General features: G+C 35.5%; 2 protein-coding genes across 10 annotated transcripts; both read left to right on the forward strand.

Annotated features, from left to right (window-relative positions):
• The first annotated feature begins 304 nt into the window (after positions 1–304).
• On the forward strand, positions 305–7664 carry LOC140761022 (sec1 family domain-containing protein MIP3). Of its 7 annotated transcripts, XR_012104534.1 has the most exons (10): positions 305–431; positions 709–801; positions 1037–1180; positions 2535–2687; positions 3902–4432; positions 4529–5883; positions 5969–6052; positions 6133–6201; positions 6628–6769; positions 7027–7664. XR_012104534.1 is itself a non-coding variant. In XM_073098186.1 (9 exons), the coding sequence occupies exons 2-8, from the start codon at positions 754–756 to the stop codon at positions 6754–6756; spliced, it is 2598 nt and encodes an 865-aa protein (XP_072954287.1). In that variant the 5' UTR covers positions 305–431; positions 709–753; the 3' UTR covers positions 6757–6769; positions 7027–7664. The 7 variants fall into 7 exon arrangements, 4 of the variants coding, with proteins under 4 accessions (XP_072954287.1, XP_072954288.1, XP_072954285.1 ...); XR_012104533.1 differs by having other exon boundaries at positions 4529–6052; positions 6628–6812; positions 6917–7664; XR_012104532.1 differs by having other exon boundaries at positions 4529–6052; positions 6628–6812.
• Positions 7665–8778: 1114 nt separating this feature from the next.
• LOC140761699 (probable mitochondrial import inner membrane translocase subunit TIM21) lies at positions 8779–18039 on the forward strand. 3 transcript variants are annotated; one of them, XR_012104607.1, is made up of 8 exons: positions 8779–9069; positions 9845–9863; positions 11810–11970; positions 15464–15642; positions 16612–16660; positions 16801–16920; positions 17149–17361; positions 17798–18039. XR_012104607.1 is itself a non-coding variant. In XM_073099130.1 (8 exons), exons 1-7 carry the CDS (start codon positions 8905–8907, stop codon positions 17305–17307), a joined length of 852 nt encoding a protein of 283 aa, XP_072955231.1. In that variant the 5' UTR covers positions 8780–8904; the 3' UTR covers positions 17308–17323; positions 17798–18039. The 3 variants fall into 3 exon arrangements, 2 of the variants coding, with proteins under 2 accessions (XP_072955232.1, XP_072955231.1); XM_073099130.1 differs by having other exon boundaries at positions 8780–9069; positions 17149–17323; XM_073099131.1 differs by lacking the exon at positions 17798–18039 and having other exon boundaries at positions 17149–17509.
• Positions 18040–18758: the final 719 nt, after the last annotated feature.

The raw sequence follows: 18758 nt of genomic DNA on the forward strand, positions 1-18758 counted from the left end.
ACGTATAAGTGACTAAAATAAAATATTTATCAACAAATTTTGTCTCACATAAAATAAGATAAATTTCATAGTACTATTGCATTATATATAATATTGGATAGCTTTTAAATTATTCGTAATTATTTATATAAGAGCAAAATAGTCTTTTTTTTAAAAAATAATTAAATTATTCTTTAATTATAATTAGTTAGATTTAATTAATGATGATATTTTGAAAGTTTTCAGTAATTACATATGAAAATCCTTTATTTTTAATGGAAATTTGCAAATAACGCCTTATATTTTACATTTTTATTGATTGAGGCCCGAACCGGCTCGGCCCGATGAGTAGGAGCCCAGTAGACTCTGGAGATGAAACCGAGACCCTTCTCTCTCTCTCTCTCTCTCTCTCTCTCTCTCGCCATAGCCTCTTGAAGACAACCGATACAGCAGTAAGCATGTCTTCTTTACCTTTTCTTCTTTTCCTTGATGTCTATTTACATGAATTCGTTAACTTCTGATTTCTCTGCCCTCCGTACACCACGAATTGAGTTCATCGTAGTCTTGTTGTTAATGCTCAATTGCTAAAATTGTGCCTTTGTTGGACTTCGTAGGTGTTCTTGATCCTAGATGGTTGTTTCCTAATGTGATTAGAGTAGGCATATGCACATATGCTCAGATGATGTTAGTCGTATCTTCCTCCTTGTAATGTTTGAAATTCTTGTCTAGGGCCTTAATTTGTATTGAGACGGCATTATCGGTGGAAGCAGACAAATGGGCTCCGTCGATTTGATCAAATCTTGCCTTGATTCCATCCGCCAGGTGAATTAATACTTCCATTGATTTAATTCTTTTCGCAATTGGTGCAGATCTTAGATTCAGTTCAACCAATTGATGGCACCGATTCTGAAGTTGCTGTAAATTTGCACTGATTTCTTACTCCTTTGCCCACTGAAGAATATGAGTGATTTTGTATTTTCTTTCCCCCATTTAGACTAAAATTTTGGCGATACTAACTAGCTCTCTTAATTCCTCTTATTATTTTTTGTTCTACTAGGTTTCTGATCAGATTTCAGAGGCCATTCTTTATCTAGATGATGGTTGTCTGGAGACCTTTCAGTTTATCGGTGCATTCCCTCTCCTTTTGGAACTTGGTGTGCGTGCTGTTTGTAACTTGGAGAACATGTCTCCTCTTGATGCTGTGAGTTACTTTTTTATAGTTACATTACTGTCATGTCGTAGTTTAGTCTATATTGATTCTTGCAAGCATATGTCACTGGGTTTGTGTTGTTCAGGAGCATTCTCTGATGCATATTGATGTGTTTGATGTATATCCTAGATACCCAGGGAAAATGTGTATGCACAACTGTAACAGTTGGATTCTCTTGCATATAAGGTTTGCTGAGCACATATTTGCCGGACATGTTCGAAAATTGGGTCTTTTTACCCTCTTTGTACTACTAAGAATTGGTTTTCTGCCTGGCCTTCTTAATGGACATTGCAAAACTCACTACGAGAGTCTGAGAACTCTTGCATATTATAGAATGTTTTCCTAATAAGAACAACAAAATAAAGGCTCTCAACCACACAAAATGCTTGCATTTATGTCTGATTGTATTTGCTACTTCTTAGCTAGATGTTCCCATTTCCCAAGACAATGCTCCACTTTACTGTGTTTCAATTACATGTCTTTAATTTGCAAAGGCATTTTACTTGGCTATTATTATTTATATTTTAATTGTATCTTTCTGTAAATAATGTGAAAAAGGCAATCTAGCACATCTTTAACTTACAGAACTTATTTGCTTTGCAAACATTTATTTGAGGGCTAATCAATTCCTTTCTAAATGTAAATTGTAACTGTGAGATGTAATGGAGCAGCAGGAGTGAACTATGGAGGTTTAAGATGGAATCAACTTGTTGCCTGACAAACATGATAATTATAAAGCTTTTCTGCACATATACCCCTGCAATTAGCTAAACATTGACCTATTTAAAATTAGAACTTGCTTCTTTGCCACTCTAAAAACCCAAAGTTCTTGTGTATCTGGTATATGTGGTGCTCAATATCTTTGAAATAACCAAGGTTAAACTGTAGACTATGTACCATACAGAGTAGAGACAATAATTCTTCTAACTTCTAACCCACACAATTCCTTAATTTCTTTTAATCATCTCTTTGGCAAATCTAAGTTGGTTCTGAAAATTGAATAATTCTTCCTATCATTCTTATTTTAAGTTGTTGTATGGTGAATCTAGTTTGCTTCAAGAACCTATTATGTCATGATTATCTCTTATATTTGTATGATATGTTACAGATCTTATCATATAGAAGATGGCACTAATCTACACATAACACTGAATTGCTAGAGGCATGTGGTCTGTTTGCAATTTGGATTTATTCTGTAAACCTTGAGAATATCTGATTGTGCTAATAATAGCTTGATATATTTATAATTGATGATTGATCTGTATCCATCACATCTACTCTCTTTGTTCACATCAATTGAAGTTTGAGATAATTTTGCCCTTTGCCTTTTTATTTGTTACCACAGACTGCCAGCTGGGACTCAACTTTTGTGGGCCCTGCAAAGAAAATTGTAATTATCACGTCACGTCTTCTCAGTGATGCTCATCGGTATATTCTGCGCTGCCTGGGCACTCATAGAACAATTCGTCATTGTACTATTTTTACATCTATTTCAGAGGTGCTTCTTCCTTGCAAAATATTATTGATTCTGTTAATGAACTTTGTCTTATTGATTTTTGACATGATCTTAGTATGATCTTCCGTTCCTTTTTTCATGTGAAAGGTGATTGGTTTTTATTTAACTTTTCCTAAAGTGAAATTGTTGAATCTATTACTTCCATTTTCCTGCGATCTGTGTTAGAAGAAAAGGTTCAGCCATATATTTTGGATTTTTAGATAACCTCATAAGAGTCTTGCTACACATGACCTCATTGGCTGCATGAGAAGAATGAGTACTTATCAGTTATCACATATGGTAACAATACTAGATATATATCATCTCTGTCAAGTAAGCGTAACCTTCTTGCTGCTATAAATGTTCATATCTCCTTTTCAAAAGAAGGTTTTAGTCTTCCAATGATCTTCAAGATATCTTCAAGATACAGTTTAGTGGGAGAAGGGATGTCTAGGTATTGAGAAATGTGATATTGATTGCAGATGATATTTACTTTTATTGTTTAAAGTTCTCTTCTCTTGTTTTTGTTTGTAATTTTCAGTTTACAAAGGCTGAAAATTTGGATGCTTGGCAGGAATTCATTTTCTTGTCCTCTCATATTGAGTTTAGAGGGTGTCAGCGGTGCTTGCCTCTTGCATTCAAGAGGCCATGGATTCAAGTCTTAGAAACAGCCTCCTTAAAGATGAGGGGAAGGCTGGGTACATTTTCCCTCCTCAAACTCCTGATAAGCGGGAGCCTCATGCAAGGGACTCTAGGATGCCTTTTTTATGTTGTGAAATCTTGAAGTTGGAACGATGAATTTCACTTTAAGCTACTTAGAATAAGTTGCTCTTTTTGTTGATATTCTACTAACATAATTAATCATAGAGTCATAAGTTATGGTCTTTAATTGTAAATATTACTGGTGTTATCTTAAGGCCCCTTAATGATGGTGAGTTTTGCAGAATGCTCTTTAAGTATAATGTAAAAAAAGTTCTCTATTGATTTCATATTTAGTGATCCCATCATCGAGCTTGACATCTATTGCCATCAACAGTTCTGTAGGAGCTTGACACCGTGGCTAGATCATGATGCAGTTTTTCAGGCTTTAGTGAAACACACTTAGAATGGTCTATCTTGATGTTTTCCTTTTTTTCTTCTCTTTCTTCTTTTTGTAGCTTTTACTGTGATCTTTCTAGTATGAAGGCAGTTTCTTAACATGCATCCATGTTTTGCAGACTGCTCATTCAGCATATATTGATTCACCTCTGGGACCAGATGCTTTTCATGAGTATGAATCCTTGCTTATCCAAGATTATGAAGAGCTTTTGAGGAAGTGCGAGGAAAAGGGGTTTCTCTCACATCATGACAAAATCACTGCTTCTGCAGAAGATGACCCTCTGAGAAAATTGGCTTCTGAAGATGATAGCTGGTCCCGGTGGTCTACTAAGGACTGCGAGCCTACAATTGAAGCTAGTCCGGCTAAAAGAGATTTATATGATGATGAGTCAAATTATACAGAAGCTGAAGGGTCAAAGAAAATGCTTATATCTGTGCTTCATTTCCCATTGATAATTTGTCCTATATCACCGAGAGCATTTGTTTTGCCTTCAGAAGGCACAGTTGCGGAGTCATGCTTGTCAAATGCTCATGAAGACTCTCTTAGTCCTGGACTACCCCCTATATCTACTGGTCGACCTATTGATGGTGAAGATGTTCCACCAGGAGTAACACTGACTGCTCACTTCCTATACCATTTAGCTGATAAGGTAGTCCAGGGCAACCCATGTGCTTGTTAGTTGTTTCCTTCTATTTATCAAAGCTAATCTCTTGCTTCTTATAATTGTTTTCTGATGTATATGTAGATGGATCTAAAGATGGAGATATTTTCATTGGGTGATACATCAAAAATCATTGGTAAGATGCTGACTGACATGTCAAGCCTATATGATGTAGGCCGGCGTAGTAAAAGATCAGCTGGTTTGTTGATCATTGATCGTACACTCGATCTTCTAACACCCTGCTGCCATGGGGATTCGTTTCTTGATCGGATGCTATTCTCTTTGCCTCGCAGAGAAAGAACCTCATCCTCTTCACTTGTGAAAAATGCACAAACTTCAAGCAAATACTCCCCTGGTACCATAAAACTTGCCCCACTAGATATAAGAATACCTTTTGAAAAGGTACTCAGCAAAGATGAACATGGTACAAGCAGCATTCAGCTCTTTGAAAACATCCTAACTTTCATATCTGGGTGGCAATCTGGTGAAGTTGATTCCGAATATGCCTTAGGTGACACCTCTGACAAGGCTCACAATAACAAACTTGATAGTTTTAGCATGCCAAATGGGTCCTTTCTATCCAATTATACAGGAGCAAAATATTTGGAGGCTTTACTTGATAGAGGGGCTAAAGATGGATTCATGCTGATAAAGAAATGGCTCTTGGAAGCTCTGCAGCATGAGAAAGTACCATTCGGTTCAAAAGGTCGCCTAGCTTTGACGTCTGCATCAGAGCTTCATGCTATGGTTAAAAAGTTGGCTCAAGATCAAATTTCTTTATTAAAAAACAGAGGGATTATTGAGTTGGCTCTAGCTGCTGAGATTGCTCTTCAAGAGCCTCAGAGTTCCCATTGGGATGCATTTGTTAGCGCTGAGAGAATACTAAGCGTCAGTTCTGCAGATACAAGTCAAAGTCTTTCTAGTCAAATCCGTGATTTCATCAATACAAGCATTTTAGTAAAATCTACTCAACAGAATAAAAGGATTGAAACTTCGGAGGCCCTTCTTAGTTTTCAAGATGCATTACTTCTATCAGTTATTGGTTTTATATTGGCTGGTGAAAATTTCCCAACATCTGTGAATACCGGTCCTTTTTCTTGGGAAGAAGAGCATTCTCTTAAGGAAGCAATTGTGGATGCCATCCTGGAAAATCCATCTTCTGCAAAGTTCCAATTCCTCTGCGGTTTGGAGAAGGAACTTGAAGCTAAGTCTAAGAATGCTAATGTAAATGATGAGGATGCTTCTGAGAAGACATCCAAAATAGACGATTTCGATGATCAATGGGGGAGCTGGGATGATGAAGATACAGATCATAACAATGAGCAAGCATATGGGGAAATGCAGCTTAAATTGGAATTGCGAGATAGAGTTGATCAGCTTTTTAAGTTCTTCCATAAATTGTCATCTTTGAAGTGGAGAAGTCCAGCTCTTAGAGAAGGGTTAGCATCCTTGAGCAAATATGGAAGTGATACCTACAATAGAAAAGGTTTACTTTACAAGGTTCTAACTGCTGTTTTATTGAAGTATGATATACCTGGACTGGAGTATCATTCATCGGCAGTTGGGCGTTTTTTTAAAAGTGGGTTTGGTAGATTTGGCCTTGGACAGGTGTAATCTTCATTCCAGAATTGTCTACTCTGTTGCCATTTTACTTACTCCCACTAATATGTACTATAAATTTTTTCCAGGCTAAGCCAAATCTGGGAGAGCAAAGCATTCTTCTCATTTTTGTGGTTGGAGGCATCAACGGTCTTGAGGTTTGAATATCTATGTACCTTACTCTCACGTTTATTATTTAGGTCATATGTATTTTCCCTGCCTTCTAAGGGCTTCCTTGAAGGCAACTGCTCAAACGAGTTGCATGAGACATTGAGGTGCTTGTCATCAGATGTATGTTGAACAGTAATGATATTGAGAATTGGTGCAAAAGTGCTTGGTGGCCATTTTATCCTCATATTCTGTTTCTTTTTCTTGAATTACTATTGCATAAATTTGCTTATGTGATTCTAAAAAATAATGATGGAAATAAGGAAATACCAATGAAAAAGGTGGTGTATGCCATCAGTTACCGCTTCCTTTTTTATTCACTATATTAGAATCTTGAGCCCTAGTCTTGAGTCCTGGCAAACGTTCAGCAGGCCTAACTACTCTTTTAACTGGTGATAAATCTTTTTGTATGCAAGGTTCGGGAAGTTATGGAGGCAATATCAGAAAACAGTAGGCCAGATCTTGAGATAATTCTTGGTGGAACAAACCTCTTAACTCCAGATGACATGTTCGAGTTGATGTTGGGCTCATCTAGCTTCATCTGAACTGTCAAAGAAGGTCAGTCTAGCAGCAGCTGTCAGGCGAGATTGCCTCGTCTCAGGTGAATTAGTTTTGAAATTAACATTAAGCCAGTTCTTACACAACTAAAGTTGGACGTATACAAGTGCATCTTGCAACTGATCCTTACCTTAGTTATTTATTCAGGCAGCAGTGCAGCATGATCTGATTTTTGAATCACCATACAATATAAAATGAGCCTTCCTGAGTTTCTTATATTTTTCCTGAGACATTTTTTATGAACTTGCACTTCCAAGGTAAACAGGAACAGTAAATTTCATATATGAGATGGCTTTTGCCGTCCAAAGAAACTTGCTCAAAGTTGCTAGGCCTCTGACGAAAGCAGTAGGATATAAGATTGGTCAAGTGGAGAACAAGTTGAAGAGGCCTACTTCAATGCAATAGTTCTTGCCAGATTATTCTGTATCTCCTTTGGAAGTTAATGTAAATGATACATTGGCAATAACAGATATGAGCATTCAATCCAGTATTGTGACAAATGAAGGTGGCAGCATGGCACTACTTACTCTGTACAATAATCATGTGGTTTCAATGTGCTAGATGGTGACCAATGGCCAAATATGACGATACAACAGCTTGACAACCATTAGTCCCAAACATGCTGACTGCTTCTCAATTTTCAATGGTGGCAATGGTGTCCACAGTGGAGTCATTTTGCTCTTATAGGTGTCTGGTTATCTTAATTAGTAACTGTACAAATGCTTACTTGAAATTACGGCATATTGTGAATTTTTGTTTTCACCCCATTTTTTGCAGTTGAGTGCAGCCGACAGTGTCTGTTTATAAGCATACTCGTCATTCTATATACTTGTGGCTGGAGAGTATTTAATGTATACTCATGCTCTTATTTAAAGCTTTAACAAACTTTGCACTATATGGAGTATGGACGAGTGTGATAGAAAGGAAAGATTTTGCTCAAGTTGTTTCTTTACTTTAGCTTTTGCTTCAGGTTTGGTTTCTCTATTATTGCTTCATGGCTAAAGCCTAAGCCTTCTTTCTTTCACAAGACGGTTTGTTTGTTTGCCTTTCTATGGTCAGTTAATAGCAAATGGGGAAATCCTCATGATCCAAGAAAAGAAAAACATCTACTTCATAAAAGCCATATATTTATTTATGTGTGCATGGTCTGGCATTTACACAATCTATGTCAAGATTGTGCCGAGAGTCCTTTTTGTACAAACATTAGAAGAATATTTAGCATGCTGTAGCTGATATGAGTAGCGTGTTATTATCTCAAAAGATAAAATTATTATTTTAGATTATTAATAAATAGTTTTTAGAAAGTTGTATTGAATAATAAGATGAGAAATAATACTGAAATAATACACTAAAATAAAAAAAAATTATTTAGTTGCTATACCAGACGACGAGAATAAGGAGGTATGAGTTATCCCAATTTAGAAAAGGACCAATTTGCCCCTCCCAAATACTTTACTAAAATATCTTATTTGGTTATATACTTGCTAATATATTAGAATATATTTATAATAAAAATGTTTTGATATGGAATGACTATATCTTTGTGTGATGCTACTTATGATGATATATCTGCAGTGCGTATATTACGGTGAATTAAGTTCAAATTATTTTTTGGCTGGGAATTCCAAATTTAACCATAAGAAGATCAATTTATATTTAATTTTTCACTTAATAGAATTTTCTATCTTTCTCAAAAAAACGAAAAAAAAGGAAAGAAAATAAAATTAATTTGATAAATTTATCTCCTATCCCAACAAACACAATTTATCCAATACCCATTATATTCATTATTCTTATTTTCTGGAATAGAGTTTAGTTGGTATTGATATTTATCGTGGCACTTCTATAAAACAACTCTAATAATAATAATAATAATAAATTAGGATAGCACCATCCTTTATTTTGTTTATAAATAAATATACGGTCCCTTATTTCGCAATCAAACATTAAAGGGGTAGAAAAGTAGAATGTCACATTATTTCACTATTAAATCCTCATTTTATCCATTATGTTTGTGTGCGCGGATAGTGAACTCTAGCTCCAGTCGGCCCACTAAGACTTGCTCCAATTTCGCCTCATAAAATCTCTCCATAGAAAGAAAGCTTTCCTCTCTCTCTTCCCCACGAAAGCACACTATGACATCTCGGATCGCCGGGTCGCTTCGTAGTCGACTTGGCCGGCGCCTCTCCTCCCTCGCGGCTAGACCGGCATACTCGCTCGCTGGCGCCGCTTCCGATTCGCCCGCCGCCCCCGTGAAGCGGCTGATCGATTCCAAGAATCTCGAGACCGTCGTCTTCAAGGTAAAAAACCCTAAACCCTAAATCAAGTTTCTTGTTTTTCTCTTTCCGAAGTGAGAAGTTCTCTTCGTTCAGTCTTTTGCACTAGGATAGCTAGTTTTAATAGGCAAGGAGTTGGTCACACGTGTTGTTCGATGAAATGCCAATGCGGCAATCTCTTGTCACATTAGCTATTTAACTGAGGTAACCATTATTTGGATTCTTTTTGGTTATCTGGGAAAAAGATCAAATTTTGTACGTTATATCAATAGTTGCATTTAGGGACAGATACTATAAAACTAGCTTGCTTTCTTGATTATAGGCCTAGCTTGCATCGTTCTTATTCTATATATCTTCGTTGGGTTCTTATTTTTGGTATAGATATTATGTCAATTTTTAATTTAGCAAGGCTCTATTAGAAGAAAGCTATTAAACTATCTATTTGATATCTCAAGTATGTAAATTATGTTTACTAAGTTACTTCATTTTTTTATATCATACTGTCTTTTGATGTTTTGAGTATTTAATATCCTATGTCTTTTGATGTTTTGAGAATTTTCTGCTCATTAAGACTAAGCATTGTTTCTTGTAGAATTTCTCATAAGTTATCCTGTTTTTTGTTCTTACTTCTAATTTATGATTCCCTTGATTTTCTTAAAGTTTTCTCATCAAAGAAATCTCATTCAAGAAATCTCATTCTTTACAAATCTTGACAGCAGGTTGCATTTCTTGTTAGATATGATTCTTCTTTTTTTGTTTGTTTGTTTGTTTTTCTTATCCTATTCTTTTTCCTTTGCAGGATGTAACAAGAGCTGAAGGTCAGCTATATAATTTAGCCTTTGAAGTCGATTTTGCTTTTATATAAGTTGCTCTCCGGAATATATTGGTTGTTCCTTATGAATTGACAGGCTTTTGATGTGCATTATGTATTCAAATTCTTCTTGTATGGCTCGGAGAAGTTTTACACCTTTTCAAATCCCTGTTATATATATGGTTTATTTGCAGTTATGTGTTATTTTCAGTCCACACACATCCGTAAGCATGCCCAGAATGCATCTGATGTTTGTATAAGTAAATCTGAAGTCCTGCAATCCTGCAGCATGTTACTAGGAGAGATTACCTTATTTAAGAACCAGAAATTTCTCGTTTTTGAGCTTATAAATTACATCTAAATTGGTGAAGGTATCTACTAATCATTTTTAATATGATTGAACCCACCATAAGACTGTTTCTGGTTCATGGAAAATTCAAGAGTTATTATCACAGAACTTGTACACCTTGATGTTGTCTTCCATTGAGAGAACATAGGTTCTATCCGAGGGTATCATGTTTCTCACCATGACATTCTAGTAGTGGATAGTTCAGATTAAATTTGTGTTACTTTTTTAGCTTCAACATTTTCCTAGGTGGTGGACCAGATTCTTGGGGGGGGGGGGGGGGGGGGTTGACAACCAACACATGATTTTTATTGAGAAAGAAATAAACATGAAATTTCAATACAATTGTGGCTGTATGCTATGGTTCAGTTCATTAAAGATATTGTTCCTATTTGCAGCTGAACTATCGAAAACAATTCATATGGTCAACCTCAAAATATTTTTACCCAGATGCTCAGCCTGGTCAGCGTAGGACCCGAATAGATGTAGTTTTAGAATCCCCCCCCACATTAGCAGAAAATGTGCAGAACAAAATGTGATCTTTGGTAGACTAGATATGTTCATTGGGCAGTTTGTTACTTACAGGTGGTAGGTTTTTATCATTTACAGGACTATAGGCATATTATTAGAAAGAATTGTATAACTGTGTGTTTAAAATGTTCACTAGTAGTTGGTTGGGCTATTTTTGATCGCATATATTGTAGCAGTTTTTGGTGTAGTTAGATCTTTCTGTACAGGTTAGTATTATGTTCTTAAAACGTAAGGATCCACAGTGCAGGTCTGGAAAGGTAAGATGTAAAAGGAGTGCCTTTTGTGATTTGAACCTGTGAACAAGTTGTTAAGTTACTCCTCATGCTTTCATGCTTACATTACATTCCCTTTATATCATTGTAGTGATCTTGTAGTTATTCACTGTTTGTTCTTCTCTGAATTGTATTTTCTTTGATTTCTATGAATTAGAACTTTCAAGAAGGCCATGTTTTTTCTTCCCCAATCTTTCAGCCGTAAAGGTTTTCTCAGATCTCTAGATGGGCAGCATAGCTGGACAAAACTATGACATATACAATCTTATTTGCTTCTTATTAGATTGCTTTATTGTGCAAGCAAGCAATCTAGCCATGAAAGGCATGGCATTCATGATATGAAGGGTACATTTTTAATATAGTAATATTCAGACCTTTAATTATCAGTTGTCATTTTGATGATGCCTCTTCAGCGCACTAAGCATTTTCCTTTTGAACTCTTGTTTGTCTTAGAGAAACAAAAGTTTGCTTTTGAGGAATGGGTAACTTTGTGGAATTGTCATTTACTGGGTTCAGTGGATTCCACCTGTCCTTGAATGTGTCCTAACAGATCTTTTGCATGCTAAGAATATAAACTAGGTAATTTGGCATCAATTGATATGATCCTTTAAGTTTTCCAGCTTTTTTCACGGTTGCACATTATCTTGATATTCATGGATGACTGACTGCTTCTGCATGTCCTCTGTATCTGATATTCTTAGTGCTATAGTTGGTTTATTCAGATATGAATATTATCTTGTTTGCAAGTTTAGCATGTGATTTATTAAATTTATATCTTTATTTATATTGCGGGCATTCTTGCAGGGATCTCTGTTACATTCAGAGACCATTTGAGATGGCATATGATCAACAGAAGTTCTTTAAATTTTGTGAGCAAACACTGTGGATATTATTGCATGGTTCCTTCTTTAGCAAGAACAACATGTGCATCCAATTATTCTACAAAAGCATCGCCGCCAAAAGAGGTTTGAGTTTGATATCAGCTGTATATTGCTGTTTTTGGTTAGTTTGTGAAATGCAACTGCTCTATCTATCTTCCGTGTCCAATTTTTTAGTGTTCTTTGAGTTTCGAGAAATGAAAAATTAAAGGTTTCAAGTATCGAAATCAGGATAATAAATGGCCGTTTGAAAAAACGATACGTATTGGCGGTATCAGTAGTATCGGCCATTCGTATCGGTTTGTATTTGAAAATAATTTCTAAAATATAAAAAAAATCTAAATTGTTTAGAAAAAATAGTAAGATATAAATATAAATTATTCACATATAAAGTCTAAAAACTAAAATATAAATAATATTGTCTCAATCTCCATCTCTCCTTTCTACCACTCACACTCCTCACACAAATAAAAAAAAATTCTTACATTCTCTCTCTCTAAGTCTCTCTTATCAAACTCTCTTCTACTAACTCTCTGTCTTATCAAACTTTCTCTCCCACTAACTCTCTCCTATCAAACTCTCTCTCCCACTACCTCTCCCTCTCTCCTACTAACTTTCTTTCTTATTAAGTCTTTTCCTTAAAAAAAACTCTCCTTCACCCTCATCGACTACCACCTCTCCCTCTCTCCCTATCTCCAATATAGTTTTTTATTTTTTTTCTCCACATCTCTCTCTCGTATCTTTCCCTCTCACTCTTTCTACCGCAACCCATAAACTTTCTTCCTCCATATCTTCTCTCTTTCGCTCTCTTTCTTCTGCCCTTTCTTCTCCTTTTTCCCTCTCTCCTTCCTTTTTTTCTTTTATGCATACTCGTCTCGGGTGGGATTGGCTGATACGACCGATCCCACTCGGGATCAGCCGAAACTAGGAACTATGAAAAAATTAACTTGAATCAGAATCATGAGAGGTCATATCTTTCTTTGACGGTGTAATTAGAGGTTGTTTAAACATCTTCTTTGACAAGTCAAAAATTTGCCTATTGGCCTCACAAGATGATGAAGCAGAAATTTATCTATTTGTGATTTTCTACTTTGTTTTTGTAATACATAGATGTGGCTAGTAGATTTCTATGTTTTAATGCTGAGCACCTAGCGTTAGCATGTGGAAAGTTATAGTTCTTTAATTTTCTTGATTAGTATATGTGGTTGGTAAAGGTTTAGTATCTACTGACTACATCATCAATGTACAGTCATCTTAAGAAGCTTGTCAAAAAATATCTATATTGTAATCAATGTTTTGAAAGGTGGTTGTGAGTGGCGGGCGGTCACCCCACCGCCTAGCGCCTAGGCGGAGGCTAGTGACAAGGCGGGTGACAAAGTGGTTTAGCATTTTTAATATAGAAATAAATAAATAAACATATATAATATACATTATAAACTTATATGTAATTATTGACAAACAAATTAATAGACTAATTACTAAGTGATTAACATTTAACAGATTAAAATATTTCAACGGATTAAGTGATTAACATATAATTACTGATTTACAACTTTACAAGCATTTATTCTTCAACAGATAATCAATCTATTTTTGATTTGTCATTTTGTCTAATTGCCTAGCATAACTGATCAATTGATTAAAACAAATTTATAAAAAAAGGACATTCGATCTGTCTGACTTAGAGAGGCTATGAGGGAGGGAGTGAGAGAGAGAGGGAAAGAGGACCGTACCTCTTCTGCTTCTCGCCATTGCAGCACGATGCCGCCAGCTGCCGCTTTAGCTGCTTTGGAGCTCGCTGCTGCTAGTAGTGGAAGGGAGAGCCGGAGAGGATTAGAGGTTTAAGCCCTTTAGGGTTTCTAATTTCTCTATCGAGGCTTGAGAGAGGAGAGCAACGAGAGAGAGAAGAGAGTTTTGATATTAAGGCTAATGAGTTAGTCATCTTAGTAATTAATAACCCGACCCTTTACTTGTTTGTAACCTGATAAGGCGGGTTGGCAGGCCTTTTGGTGCTCAGGCGGTCTGCCTTATGTGAGTGCCTGACTGAATGGCGGGGCGGCTGATGCACTATCCCACCATGGTGGCCGCCTTTTTTGATTTTCAAAACACTGATTGTAATATATAATACCTACTAGGTCCTAAGATAGGGAGATAGGAAACGCATTGGATACACTAAATGGAGCAATACATTGAGGGACTATGAAGAGTGTCTTCCCTCTTTTGTTTAATTGGTCCCATGAATTTTCTTGTTTAATCAAGCGGCACTGGTTCTTTGTAAGATGCCATCCTATTCTGTACTATGTTGCAATATACTTTTAGATATTTATGTAAATCCTTTTAGAATTTAAAAACAAACGGAGTAATCTCTGTTCCTCTTCAATTTAGTTTTGTCCTAAATCTCCATAGATATCCTCTCTGATTCATGAAGAAATGTAATGCTATTTGCTTCATATGACTGACTTCATTTTGATGGAAGTAACCTCTCAGAACAAGATATTTGATAGGTAATGTCTATTAGATGCTTACCTCATTTTAGGTAATTGAAAGGCCAAACCTGTCAGGTCCTTGGTAGCAGGAATAATGATCATTGCTTTCCAGTCATTGAATATACATTATAGCCATTCATGATTCAGGAACCCTGGAAAAAGGAAGAAAAATTCCATAATATGAATGCAGACACGAACTATTAAAGGCTATCAGGAGGAGGAATAAGAGAGAGCCTTGAAAGTTGTAAAGAATCTTAGAGACAGGGAGAAGTGGAGAGTGATTAAAAACGTTTTAAATGGTGTATCTTTTGTACAACAATCATAGTATTTATTCATGGCTTAGGTAATGTCTATTAGATGCTTACCTCATTTTAGGTAATTGAAAGGCTTCTAACTCTTCTATTTCAAATAAGAAATTATGAAAAAAATCTAAACATCTCTGTTCTTTCTCATATCTTCTTATAAATTCAAAGTTGTTCTCCAATTGATAACGTAAGCTGCCTATCTTTGGAATTCTTTTGAATTGATGCCACCCTTTGAAGAGAGCATGCTTACTATGCAACTTCTATTTATCTATCACCACTGTTTCTCTATCTTATCTCTTTATACAAGTTCCCAAAAATGCCCTTTTGTTCGTATGCTTTCTAAAAGAGAAATCTCCATAACGAATTGTGGATACTGGCCTATCCTTCTTTGTATCTCGTTATAACTCCAAAGGCTTTTTTAGTTTCTCTCTATCCTTCTATATTGTATTTGCATTACAACTCCAAGGATATCTTTCTTAATAGATGAAAAAGTGTAGAATTAATAAGGAGATGTAGTCTAGGACTCTAGGCATCTTTGTCCATTATCCTTTTGTTACAATTATTGTAACTCCTGTATGCCAGTTTGTCTTACATAATAGAGTACTTATTTCTTGATGAAAGATCATCTTTTCCTTATTTCCTCAGATAACCTAAACTGTTATTCATACACATACATATATCTAAAATTCTGCATATAATTTCTTACTGTCTAGTATTATTTATGCCCTTCCTCTACAATAGTTGGTATTTACACCTCTCTTAAGAAAATTATTTTATGTTTTTTCTCAGGAGAGGAAGGATATATCTACTGTAGAAGATCCTTTTGATGCTCCAACATACAATATTCCTGAAAAACCAGTGACATTCACTGAGGGTGCTTCATACAGTGTCATAATACTAGTTGGGCTTGGCATAGCAGCCTTGGCAGCATATGCGGTTTTCAAAGAGCTAATCTTTGAGCCAAGAGAGTATGTTACTCATTACTTCGAAAGTTTTCCATTGTTATAATCTGTAACAGAGAAGTGATTATGTTATTTGGGTTAATGCCTTGTTGTTTGTGTAGAAATGATTATGGATGTTCTCTTATGATCTATAACACTGGTAATTGCAAATATTTTTGCTTAAGGTGGTATTTCTGAGGTCTGCCATACATCACAAATTAGAATAATCTAAGAAACTTACTAATGACTACTCACAAATTGTCGAATACTTGTTTGATGACTTTCTTAATTGTTTCCTACACTTCTGAAGGGGGCATCACTTTTGCATGATAAGAAACACTGAGGTTTTCTTCTTTTTGTTGGAATCTAGTATCGATTGCTATCAGAAATAAGTTTTTATTGTTTATAAAGTTCCATTTGTAGTATCTACATGTGAACATGGTATGAGGTCAGTATCATGATTTAGTGATGGTTCCTTTTCTGATTTACTATTATAGAGAGCCTTTTGTCTCCATTAAGAATGATAGCCCCTAAACATCCTGAGAAGATGTGTTGAATTCTCCCTTGAAATTTTCTGTTTGACCACTATTGGTTAATCATCTGTGTATGAAACAGTCAGCTTAATCCTTAATTTTCTTCAGTGCTTATATAGTTATGTTGAGCACTATGATTAGTTTGGTATATTTAGATCATAAACCACATATCAGGGGGATTAATCTATAATTTGTGCAATAAACTGTCATCTGCAATCTGCATACCTTTTGAGATTGTGTCAAGATAATGCACTCCTAAAACTGAACAACTGAATCTTATACTGCACTATTTTATGGGTGGTCAAGAAATTCATTGGTGTAAAGTGTTTTTCTTGTTGCTCTCTTCTATCAGGCTAGTTGTTTGAATCTCCCTCTCTTTTTTTTTATCTTTTTTTTTTCCTACTTGCTGCTTGGTAAAGAAAAGCTTCCTCATTGTTTGCCACTTTTTTTTGTGTGTGTGCAGATACAAAATTTTTGGAAAGGCTCTTGAAAGGGTTCAGAATGATAGTCAGGTCAGTGATAGGTCAAGACTTGAGACTGCTACTTAATTACTGATCATCTTATAGACATTGCTATTTATGGGCTATCCACCTGTTCTTTGTAGAAATAAATGTGCTTTTCATCTCTCCATAATATCTGGTTTTCTTGTTAGGTTACAGTGAGAATAGGCTCCCCTGTCACTGGTTATGGCCAGGAAAGCAGAAATCGTGCTGCGAGGCAGCGCATTCCGAATAGAGTTTGGACCGATGAAGATGGCGTCGAACATGTTGAGGTAGCACTAAGCTTCAATTTCAGCTATTATTTGCAAATTATCTACAGAGCATCTTTTTAAGCTTGACTTCATCACTTTCTAAACTTAGAAGCCCACAACAGCTAATGTGTGATTAAGAGTATCATATTCTATTTGTTTGAATACTTGATTTACATGATATTTTTTCAATGATCTCAAGAAACATGATTTATTATGCATACATAATATTCCAGTCCCATGTCTATACAGGTAAATTTCTATATTCGTGGACCACATGGAGCTGGGAAGGTGTACGCCGAAATGTTTAAAGATCTTACTGATAAGAAATGGAAGTTCATGTACTTAATAGTTGAGATTAAGTCACCGTCCCAAGCACAGTTGATGCTAGAATCTTATGTTCCAGCTTAGAGCACAGGCAACAATGGTAATTTATCAGTCTCATCCTTATAAATGGTGTATAGGGTGAGTTTCTTGTTAGCCATAGATTTTATTTTTATAGACCTTTGCCATGTCTATTTGTTGTCCTTGGCATGGCTAGATTTGGTCCCATTTGGGGTGTTTTAAATTGTCGTCTCATTTTGATAAAGTTTTGAGGGGCTTTCTTTCTTTCTTTCTTTCTTTCTTTCATTCTTTCATCTTTTTTCTTTTTTCTGTTGTTGTTGTTGTGGTGGTCTTCTTAAATAGCTAGGGAAATACACCAGGAAATTGAATCTAGGAATCACATATTGAGCTGTTTGCTTTCCTATAAATTTTGAAGAATGAATTTTCCTTCTTTATAAGTACTAGTCGTCAGGGAAGGTCATCATTTTTATCTTTGGTCTGTATATCTAAACAATTCTCCATTTTTACTTGCATTAGGAAGTGAAAAAAAAATAGCAATAATGTCTCTTTGTTTCAGGGAGAGAGAGTTCTTCAATTGGCCAAAGTTGGGGCAATGAAGCTTTTGAGTAGAGAGCGGTGACAATTTTTCTGGAAATGATCTGCTAGCAGGGTTAGCAAATTTAGTTCATTTATGAAACATTTGGCTCAAAATTTTGATCGAGATCAAGACATTAGGAAATGAGCCACACACACAAAAAAATAATAAACTTTGGCTTGTTAAAGTTTAATAATTATCAATAATAGCATATCTTATTTATACACATTACTTTATTTTAATGTTTGTTTTAATTTCACATTGACTTAGTCTGAACCAAATTTGAGCAGTATAGGTGCTTACCTAAATCTAAATGGCCAATAACTGGGGGAAAAATTAGGTGATTTCCTTTCATCTAATCTAGTTATGTTTTCTTCTTTCTAATATTTGAATCTACTCATTCAATAATTTATATATATATTCTCTTTAGCAAAAGAGACCTCATTTTATGTTGGAAGAACTGCTCTTATTAATTCATTCATTATCTAATAGTTGTCCATAGCTTGTACAAGGTTTGAGCCCAGCTGTTGCCGTTTGCCCAACTGGCAACTGGCAACTGCTCAATGAACTAAATAAGTTGGATGTCCAATCTTATTCTTGGGAACTATTGTTTGCCAATTGAAATGCATATCATCACATGTGTTTAATCTGATAGTTGGTAGTACTTGAATTACATACATGCTTGCTGGTGATTACCTGTCAAATTATATATATGTATCTGTCTCTCTCTATTTTCCTATAAGATTGCTTTGACTCAATAATTCATAGGTTTCTTTCACACCTTGAAAGATTCTTGGATCACTTCTCTTGTTCTCATTTGGTCAGCAAAAGCCAGATCACAAATAAGGATTCTAAGTGTAGGACAAGGTGTATCTTAGTTGCCAAAGTAGGAGACTTATAAATGAGTTGGCTGGTTTAGTACAACTAATCTCAACTTGGAGTT

This window comes from Typha angustifolia, chromosome 6, assembly GCF_048772165.1.
Source record: "Typha angustifolia cultivar Huaian chromosome 6, ASM4877216v1, whole genome shotgun sequence".
In the NCBI taxonomy this organism is placed as follows: domain Eukaryota; kingdom Viridiplantae; phylum Streptophyta; class Magnoliopsida; order Poales; family Typhaceae; genus Typha; species Typha angustifolia.

Coding starts and splice junctions, on each gene's coding strand:
- LOC140761022 (XM_073098184.1), top strand. CDS start 754: ATGGGCTCCGTCGATTTGATCAAATCTTGCCTTGATTCCATCCGCCAG. Junction 2,688..3,901: donor TTTTTACATCTATTTCAGAG/GTGCTTCTTCCT, acceptor CATGTTTTGCAG/ACTGCTCATTCAGCATATAT. Junction 6,053..6,132: donor GTAGATTTGGCCTTGGACAG/GTGTAATCTTCA, acceptor AATTTTTTCCAG/GCTAAGCCAAATCTGGGAGA.
- LOC140761699 (XM_073099131.1), top strand. CDS start 8,905: ATGACATCTCGGATCGCCGGGTCGCTTCGTAGTCGACTTGGCCGGCGC. Junction 16,661..16,800: donor GGGTTCAGAATGATAGTCAG/GTCAGTGATAGG, acceptor TTTTCTTGTTAG/GTTACAGTGAGAATAGGCTC. Junction 16,921..17,148: donor ATGGCGTCGAACATGTTGAG/GTAGCACTAAGC, acceptor ATGTCTATACAG/GTAAATTTCTATATTCGTGG.